This window comes from Dryas octopetala, chromosome 9, assembly GCF_963921425.1.
Source record: "Dryas octopetala chromosome 9, drDryOcto1.1, whole genome shotgun sequence".
Lineage (NCBI taxonomy): Eukaryota > Viridiplantae > Streptophyta > Magnoliopsida > Rosales > Rosaceae > Dryas > Dryas octopetala.
The window spans coordinates 8,738,776-8,749,690 of record NC_141374.1 but is presented as its reverse complement, the minus strand read 5'-3'; the positions used below and the strand labels follow the sequence as shown (position 1 = coordinate 8,749,690).

Sequence of the window (10,915 nt, the reverse complement as noted above, 5' to 3'; positions counted from 1 at the left end):
TCTAAATCCCTAATAAATAAAAAATAGAATTAATATCTTCCTTCTTTCATAAAAATTCAATAAAATGAAAACAGATACATCCTGTTAACCATGTTGCGTGCAAGATCTATCAATGATGCTGTGGGTCTTGTCTTGTGTCGACTTTAATTAATTAAACCTTGAAAACTCTAACTCTTCCTTCATCAACTTGCAATAACATAATATTAAATCAAATAAAGCCAATCTCTTCGATATTTGTAAATTACCCTTCATATATTTTATGCCGTAAATGCTGACAACATTTTGATCTTATTCAGCTACTTCGTTGTCCATCATTCTTGTAATGAAAGTTTTGACATTAATTAGTTTGAAACCGCAAGCTTTAATTATTTTTCTTTTCAACAATGCAGATTCTTCACGGCTCACTTAGGGTTTGGTGTGTCATAATTCATGGTTTTTAAATCGGAAGAGAATCTCATGAGCTTTCTTCACTTGGAAAGTCAATTTGGTGAACATGGTATGAAAGAGAATATTGGTATTGGGGTGCTCATTTTTGGAACAATAATGTCAATTTCATTAAATTTGTTCACTAATATATTTGTATAAGCTCAAATTTGAATAACTAAATGTATACTACCACAATACCACATCATTTAGAAACAAAATTAGTATTAGCAATGCGCTCTAAACACAACTAGATTAAATGAGCCAAATTTTTTTTTTTCAGTGAAATTAAGCTATAATGTTGAAGCACATTGGTAGTCTCCATGGTTAGAAACTTAGAAATATCAAATTTTTGTATTAAATTATGTTTATACAATATTATATCATATTTTATTGATTTATATATGAATCTACTGTGAGACTCATTTATTTTTAATAACTAAAATACTGATAGGTATATTGACTTATCATTTCATATCCAAATTTGATATGTAACATTATTGTATTTGCATACCATCAATCATCAAATTCAAAGTTTCAAACTGAAATCTTTGGAAAACCTGCAATTATTTAATATAGGAAAAATTAAAAACTTGATTTGACTTTGAAATTAAATTATTTATATTTTAATCAAATATGATTGTTGTCGTCATAAATTATTGAAAATCTTCACATTTTTATTTAATTCAACAACTAATTTAAATCCACTAATGATAAACATATATAATTTATATATGGTTGTATTAAATATATGGTATATGTTATGTCCTCATTTTATGAATTTAGACCACATTAAAACAAAAATTCATCTAATTAATAATATAAATTTACAATGTGACGTGTCAAATTGTCTAACGAGAAAATATCTACATATATTATACTAGGTAACAAAAACGCTTTCATAAAGAAAAAAAAAAAGCGCTGTAAAGCAAATTGGTTAGTAAAATAATACGATACTCACTATTCTTTTGGATCCACTACACAAAGTGATCTCATAATTTGAACCATTCATTTTTTATGTCTCCATTCAAAAATTTAACTTTGTATCAAATTAATCAAATAGAAAATCATTTGATTATTACCACAATCATTTCAATATTTTATCAACCATTGCATATGTTTCACAGTTTAACAACCTAAAGTCAACTGGTGCATTCCAAATTATTCATAGTCTTGCAACCCAAATTTATTATAATACTCGTGAAAATGGATCAATGTGTACATTTACTTTTAATTGAATATGTTGGAATTCACTGTGTGAGAAGTGAGAACACACATTTTAAGACAAAATAACATTTCCCACATATGACATGCATGACACATCAGCAGAAACACATAATGTTGAATTACAAATCATCGAAAAGACCGATTGATTGTACTATATGGGTTCAGCCTTCAAGTGGATGCGTGGGACCCACTCCTTTTGGGCCAGGAAGGTACCACGTAGGCTCCCAATTTGAACATGTGGTGAATTGCTTTGATAATTCTTAATTTTTCTGGTCGCTGTTGTGTGTTCGTTCATGCATTTTGTAAAGGAAAGGTCTTTACTCTTTAGTCTTTACTATAATAATTTGGGTTTTGTCCTCTATCGGGAAGTTGAATAGTGGAACTGGCACGTGCGGCTGTTGTCACGTGGTGACAGACTCTTCAGCCACTTGCTATTTTTGGAAGAACGAGAATTGTTCTACTGGTTGGTAGTAGAGTCTTCATAAGACCGGGGATGGTCATTGGTCAACCAATTGACTTCAAATTATGACGTGGCGCAGCCTTCCTCGTAGGATGTGCCATTCTTTGTGATCAGACGGAAATGCTAATTAAGGGCTTAATTAAAAGACAAAATATACTGACTTTTCTTTTTTACCCAAACAGTAAAAGTCAAATATAGATATTGTTAAACCATGCTCTTGTTTAGTAAAAAGTCAAATATAGATATACTAACTTTTCTTTTTTACCAAAACAGTAAAAAGTCAAATATAGATTTCGTTACACCATGCTCTTGCATAGTAAAAAGTCAAATATAGATATACTGACTTTTCTGTTTTTGTTTTTTCCTATTTAAAACATGCTCTTTAATAGTTTCATTTATTCCTATTTTGTATTTTTAAACTTTAAAATTGTTTAGAAATTAAGTAAAAGAAATTTATCCACTCCCCTTACTCTCACTCACCACATCATGTCCATTTGGCCATGGTGAGGCCATATTCTTATATTGGTCATGAAAGAGAGTGTTATATATCATACATTTGCACACACTATAAATAATGGTGATAACTATGAAAAGTGAAGTAAGATTAAAATGAAAATTATGAAATATTGAAAGTGGAAAACAATTCGTCGGGTGCAAATAGAAGCAACCATTGCTTAATTGAGTTGAGTAATTAAGATTAAATTTGTCTAATGTTGCCATTGAAGATGTAATCAAGTATGAACTCATGTCAAAAGCATGAAGAGCATAAAAAGAGTGAGTGCTACTACATCCAAATGAACCACACTTACTCTCTAAAATGAGTATTAAAAACAACCCCCAAATTTATAAAGGGAGGAGGAGTGTACAACAAGTGGCTCTACCACCATCCATTGAAGGTACAACTCAACCCCTAAAAAAGCAATTAGTAGATGAAAGCTACCTACTTTAGTGCCTCTCAGATTGATGATGAAGAAAAGTTGGGGCATTTTAGATACTCCTCAATGGTTTGGATAATCTCATCTTTTTTTTTTTCTTTAATTTTAAAAAGAAAGTTAAATAGCAAAAGATTAACAAAAAAAGGTTGCAACTTGCAAGTGACTCACCTTCCTTGAAGAGATGTTAAAGTGTGATCGAGTGCAAATTGACAGAGGTGGGTCCCACTCCTACCCTTCTGTTCCAATTGATTTTGGCTTATTGACTTCGTTGAGCCTTATCCAAAGACAAAACATTTGCACAAGTGGGTATAGGACCGATGCATCTGTATATGCCAAGACTAAGAGCAAATGTCATTCTCGCTCGTTTTCGTCGCCTTAATTTCCATCTTAATTACATTTTCCTTACAGAAATCATGGCTCACTATATTCTCATTTCGGAGGCAAATAAATTCTGATTAGTTTCTATGTATAATTATTCTTCTAATTGACCAAAGAATAAAAACTTTTCTTCTATTTTCCCATCATTGACTCATTGATCGAGGATACCTTGGAAGCTAGTAAACAGTTCTCTGAAAATCCATCAAGTGAAGGAACGAAGGATTCAAGTTATATGACCATTCAATATTACCCACCATAAGATAGTTAACTAACTCGGAAGACACTTCTTTACTTGGTGCTCTTAAGTACTATTTTTAATGAGATATATATATATATATATTTTTTTGTGGTTATATAATGAAAAATGGCTGCTGATTAGGTTTTAAGGTTGTACATGTGCTAATTGCATAAGGAATGATCTTTCATCTGAAAAATGGGGAACTTAAACTTGAGACCTTTTTTTTTTTTTACCAAAATAACTTGGGGTATCTTCTAAAAAAGTGAAGATAAATATCACTAAATTAATAATTAATTGGTATTAAGAATGGTATTTGAATGACGATTAAAAGGTAGAAGGAAAGAATCACATAGCCATATTTGGGTATGCCCAACAATGTGATCCTCAACTTCGGTTTTCATTGAATCACTTACGGTGTGTGTATATATATATAGAATTATTTTCTAATAAGTTTTATACTTTCATTATGGTTATATTAATTGTTTTAGTTGTACATTAATTATATATGGTTTACACAATAAATCTTTTATAGAATGACTTTTGTGAAGACTTTTATTACGCTTTAACTCTAAGATTTTGGGTGTCAGATCCGAGCATCAATACAGAAAAATTATACACTGTTAAGTGCTCAGAAATGGTCATCGAACACTTGGTATTATATGTGAATGTGCCAATGTTCAGACCTGAATGAGCCTGTATATACTGCTACTCATATATAGGGTCAAAGTCACAACCAAGCCAGCAGTGGCCGTGGCCCCCTACCTTTTACAAATCCCTCTAGTCTATATTACAACTCCCTCTAAAATAGAATAATTAGTATGTAATATCATGATAAATTTAATAATGGCCCTCCTCTGTTTGATTTTTAAATTTTATCCCCCATTTAACAATTCTAGCCCCCCCCCCCCCCCCCTCCCTCCCTCCCTCCCTCCCTCCCTCCCTCCCTCCCTCCCTCATACATTAGGATAATGCTCTCTTATCCTACTTAATTGATTATATTGTCATTGTTAAGTACTATAATGCATATACAATTTACATGATCAATGATATTGAGTGTCTACTGTGATTGGAAAAATTATTTGGTATAAGTGTATAACATATTAAACAATTTGATAAGATTACCAGTCCACGAGAAACTATACGTGCAATGAATACATAAACTGCCATATATAGGCAATTGCTATATTATTCTCATTGAATACTTGTACATACAAATTTCAAGTGAGATAGATTACAAAGTATACTAGATTGATGATGTGGCAAATTAATTTGTTGAATGCAAGGGCGGAAACATAAATTTTGCAAAAAGGGGCTAGCTAATATTACCTTAAATCTTAATGACTATGTTTTGTCTCTAGTCACAATTATATTATAATCATCGTAATAATAAAATTTAAGTAAAATCTTATAACATAATGGCTAGTATAAACAATTAATTATAAGAGATTGTTTTATAAGAACCCTTAGATTAAGTAAATGACACATATTTAAAATCACCTATATTCATTTTACTGTCCAATAACTTGTATTAAATTACTAACCATTAAAGAAAAAAAAAATCACGCAAACCATTGATTATTTTTTATTTATGTTGCAGCCCAAAAGTATATATATATATATACATAGCCGACCTAACTAAGAGCTAGCTCAACCTATTGAGTTTTAGCCCATGTTTTCAGTGAAATATTAATTTTAATAAGCAACGGACTAAAAAATTAGGCTAAAAATCAATTAGATTGGGCTAACTAACTCTTAATTGGTGAGCTATATATATGTACTTTTAGGCTACAAACATTTTTTTTTTCAAAAAAAACTACCTGGGCTACAGCCTATGGTAGCCCTAACCTAGTTACGCTCTTCTTGATACGGTGATAACTTATAGGCATAAATTCAATTTAGATACATAATTATATATGCTATTTCAACGGGATCCACGAACTTTCAAATATTTCAAATATACACCTGATTTATTATGTAAATTGAAAAATGAAATTTCGTCCATCAATTTATTAAGAGATCAGTTAAATGTCAGCTTGGTTTTTGCTAACGGGGATTAATTGGCGACGTGGCACCAACTCAGCATGCATTTCCAGCCAAATGAGCAACACATGTCCACTTGACATGGGCCTACACACCCATCACCTCTTTCCCGCTCGTCGAACGCTCTCCTGACCATTTAGTCTCCAAAAAACATCATGTTTTCTCCCAAATTCAAATATAAATCTCTCACTTGCGTTCAACGAGCGAGAAAGAGATGATAAGTTTGTGGACCCATGTCAGGGGTTAGGTGGACCTGTGTCGCTCATTTGTCGCTCAAACGGTAACCCCTGACACGGGCCCACAAACTCTTTCTCTCTATTATTATTAAATTGTGGGCCCGTGTTGCTCATTTGACGAGAAATGTTTGCTGAGATAGCGCCACGTCGTCAAGTAATCCCGGTCAGCAAAAACCAAGCTGTTATTTAACTGATCTCTCAACGAATCAATGGACATAAATTCATTTTTCAATTTAGATAATAGATCGGGTGTATATTTGAAATATTTTAAAGTTCATGGACCCCGTTGAAATAGCTTATATAGTTATGTGTCTAAATTAAATTTATGCCTAACTTATATATGATTACCAAATGATAATATCATGGATTTTAATAAGAAAAACAAAACAAAACAATGACCTTCGAGTTTACTAAACTACAAACAAAAAAGGGCCAATTACAAAAAAATTAATAAACATTTTTAAATATTACAAATTAATCAATGAATTTTTTTAAAATACAATGATAATTATTAATGACCAAAATAAAATTAAAAGAAACTATGTGAATTAATAACTAGACAAAAGCTAAAAAAGAATTTACAAATCTTGCTACTGTGCTAAAATGATGCTAAAAGTAAAAGAACGGGGGATCCTATTTACATGTTGTCGGTAAAGCAAAGAGATTAAGACACACAAAAATCCAGGTATGAGCAAAGCGACAAAAACATTTTGCTGCTGCTGTAAGAGCAAATGACGTCAGACCTCTCTCATTCCAAAAAAACAGAAGGAGATGATTAATTCATCACGTGATTAATAGAAAGGTGACAGATGACCCCTCCACACACAATTTGCACACTGAGAAGTTTCAAAGAAGCTGAGTTTCAACCTGGACCTCAAGAAAATTACAATAATAATAATATTTATTAATATCAACAACTAAAATAATAAAAATATTATTATATTTTATTTTGAAAAATATCAGAGCCTTTCGAAGTGCATGAACCTACTTACCTATATAACCTCTCCTCTCTTCAACATCCAAAAGAGTTCCAACATCTGAAAACTCACAACACAAAACAACTCTCCCTCTCTCCCTCTAAAAGATACAGTCCGGTATATACTCCGACCCGACCCGAAAGTTCTTAAGCTTCGCAGTTTACGAAAATGTACGGACAGAGTACTGGCACCGACTCAGATTTTACACTGCTCGACTCCATTCGCCGCCACTTACTGGGCGAGTCGGATCTCCGAATGGGAAACCCGGTTCCGGGTCCGATTTTCTCCCGGAGCTCCAGCTTCAGCAGCCTTTACCCGTGCCTGACCGAAAATTGGGGCGAGCTGCCGCTGAAGGAGGATGACTCGGAGGACATGGTGCTCTACGGCGTTCTCCGTGACGCAGTCAGCGTCGGTTGGGTCCCGTCAATCGGGTCCGGGTCAGTCGAAACCTGCTCTTTCGGGATTTCGGTAAAATCGGAGCCCGAGATTTTGCCACCGGTGAATATAGTCCAAGAGACAAAGCCGACAGCGGCTCAGCCGGTTCAACCGGTTCAGACCGGGCCCACTGTGGTCCCCTCGAAGGGGAAGCATTACAGGGGCGTACGGCAACGGCCGTGGGGCAAGTTCGCCGCAGAAATTCGGGACCCGGCAAAGAACGGCGCGAGAGTTTGGCTCGGCACGTTCGAGACGGCGGAGGACGCGGCTCTGGCTTACGACAGAGCCGCTTACCGAATGCGCGGCTCGAGAGCGTTGCTAAATTTCCCGCTCCGGGTCAACTCGGGCGAGCCCGACCCGGTTCGGGTGACGTCGAAGCGGTCATCACCCGAACTATCCTCGTCGTCTTCCGAGAGTGGGTCCCCAAAGCGGAGGAAGAAGGCGGTTCAAGCCGGGTTAGAAATGGGGGCTGGGATTGGGCAACAGCAAGTGGGAGGCCAAGTGGTGGTGTCGTGTACACGTGGCGAGCAGCTATTGGTGAGCTAATGGTGGTGACTGGTGGGAGTGGGAGTGGCACTTCTTCAATTAATGGAGGACACGCTGTAATTATCTGAGATATGTAAAATGTGTAGGATTTCAGCTTTTTATTTTTGGGTTCCCATAATTTTGGAAGTCCTTTGAGGCCTAAAGAAGAATATAAAAGAAAAAAATAAAAGAGAATGCTTTTTTTTTTTTTGGTCGAAAAAAAAAGAGAATGCTTGAGAGATGAAGAAGAGGCTGTGTTGGGTTTTGTGAATACAAAATTTGTTATTTGTTTGTTGAACCAAATTTTGAAATGGAATGTTTCCTTACTTTACAAGAACAAATTAATGCTAAGCAAGTATTGCAATCATCCTAGTTTTCTTGGTTTTTGATTATGGAATGCACATTTTGGATAGCAATTGTAAGATTTGTACTCAGTGAGTTATTTGGAAAATTGAAGAGAAAGTAAATGTATTAGTTAAGGAGATTAATAACATTATGCATTTGATTGTGTGACGATTACATTGAAAAATTACTTAGTAATGATTAGGTTTTGCAAATGAATTGTCATACTGTGTCCAAGTTATGTCATTTCGAGTGAGCATCAAACGCAAGTCAAACTTAATATAACCCATTAATCATGTCGTAGTTTGAGCTCATAAACCATAAATTTAAAATTATGATTCCGTATTGATAAACTAATCTTATCATTCGTACATCTTATAAATTAAGAACCCGTATAGTGATCAATAATTGTCTATATTGGCTTCATTACATATGTGCTTCATTTACATAATCCATAGAAATGAAGTAATTATTATAAGAGATCGTATTCTCCATCACAAAGTGCTTTTGCTCTGTCTTATCACTTTTAAAAAAAGTTCAGAATCTTGCTCAATCTGAACATGTTTGTAAATATGATTAATCACTCATAGTAAACCAACACATAAAAATAAAAAATACATTCAACTACTATGACAGATGTGCTTCCCAAGTTACTAGTGTTTCCAGTTCTTACTAATTATGATTTGAAATTAGCTCTCTTATAGACTTACACTTTTACATTTTAAACAAGATTATAAATTTAAAAGTGTTAATCAACTCAGCTAAACATGAAGGAGTGGGCTTTATAATGACTTCGGCCATTAGATTTTTTGCAAATCGTAATAAATTCCAATTAGTAGCAGCAACCTCTAATTTAAGAAAATTGCTATGTCAAATCCTTATTTTAAAATATAGTAATTAATAATAAATAAAAAATAAAAAAATTTCTTTTATGGAATGGGCGAAGGCTCGTGATTTAGTTGTTTTAATTTTGTCGAGTCCCTTTCTTCATCGAGAGATTGACTGGGGTTCCATCATAAACTCTAGTTTAGTTTTGGTTGTTGAGTCCCTCTCTTAATCTAAGGTTTTTCTAACTATCAATCGAGAGGAATTTTTGTTTGTTAATTATTATTTTAAAATTTTGTATGGACAGTACTTTTGTGCTCGTGACGGGAACTTGAGGTGTTGGTGTGGTTCTTTGAGACAATCATGTACGGGAAGGTTGTGGTGGTGATTTCTCATTCTCTTTTCGAGTTTTCGACATCTCTTCATCCCAATAAGCTGTGATTTTGGCAATATTTTGCAAGTTACAGTTGTTTGTTTGTAGGTGTTGAAGATGTGGTTTTTGACTTGGATGCTCAAGCTATCATCAATCGATTTAGGAGCCTAATGGAGGATCTTGCATCAGATAGGTATCTTATGAATTGTAGTGATTTTCATGCTCCATGATACTATGTAATATCCTATTTGCTTCAATAAATTATACTTTGGTGATAAATTTTAGATCTCAAATGATGTGTCAGTACTTTATTGATTCATACATGGCTCACCCAAATGATTATTAATTTTATAACATAACAAGTAAAACACTGATACGTGTACTTGGGATCCAAATTTGAGATATAAATTTGGGATTCCTAGCATTATTGCTAGAAAAAAGGTACCAACTAACTAGCTCTCATCCATATTTTATTTTACAATTCGTAATTTTAAACCCCCAAAACACCCAAAACATTTTCCTAAACCTCTATCCATCTAGAAACTCTCTTAAAACCCTCTATAACTTATAATCTTAAATAACCCTTCTGACAGACTGACTCACTGACGCGCACTGATATCACTGTAACTGAATTTTAATGTAACTGAATTTTGCTAAAACTGATTTTTTTTTAATTGAATTTTTTGCTTAAACTCAATATTTCGCTAAAACTAAAATCAAACACTAAAACTGAAAAATCAAATATTTACTGAAATTGAAAATAAAATATTCCCTCAAAATGAAATATTCAAATTATAACTAAATTGAAAAAATAACACCGCAAATAATAATTTAATTACACCGTCACATTACTTAAACATTCTATTACACCTAAAACGAAACAATTTCACATAAACACTAAAATTAATAGTTACACAGTTGCAGAGCTTTGGACATTTTTTCAATTACAACTGAAACTGAACCAAAATTTTCAGAACTTCAAATTCTCAAATCTTCAAATTCTAACTGAAACTGAACAATAAAACAATTTCAATAGAAATGAAATGAAATGAAACAAAACACTATAATTATATACAGAACTTAATTATAAGTGAAACAGAATTTTCACGAAGTAAAACTGTATTTTCATGAAGTGAAATTGTATTTTCACAAACTGAAACTGTATTTGCACGAACTGAAACTGAATTTTCAAGGAGTGAAACTGAATTTTCAAGGAGTGAAACTGAAACTAAATTTTCATGATATTGAAGATTGAAGCACCCTCATTCAGATATTCATTGTTAAATCACGCATCGTACAAAACAAGCAGATAAAAAGCATGGATTTTCATGATACAAACATACATATATACACATATATAATTATATAACCCTTATTCCAACCAAACAAGCAAACAAAACAGGTCTTAATCTTCCAACAAAACATACATATGAACAAATGAAACTGAATTTTCATTTTCATGATACGTACAGACACAAATTGCAATAAAAATTCAAGCGCA

The 10,915-nt window shown here is 33.3% G+C and overlaps 1 protein-coding gene across 1 annotated transcript; it reads left to right on the top strand.

Annotated features, from left to right (window-relative positions):
* The first annotated feature begins 6,973 nt into the window (after positions 1–6,973).
* Positions 6,974–8,241, top strand: ERF-1 (ethylene responsive element binding factor 1). Its single transcript, XM_086257270.1, has one exon. The coding sequence runs from the start codon at positions 7,083–7,085 to the stop codon at positions 7,893–7,895; it is 813 nt and encodes a 270-aa protein (XP_086113396.1). The 5' UTR covers positions 6,974–7,082; the 3' UTR covers positions 7,896–8,241.
* The last annotated feature ends 2,674 nt before the right edge of the window (positions 8,242–10,915 follow it).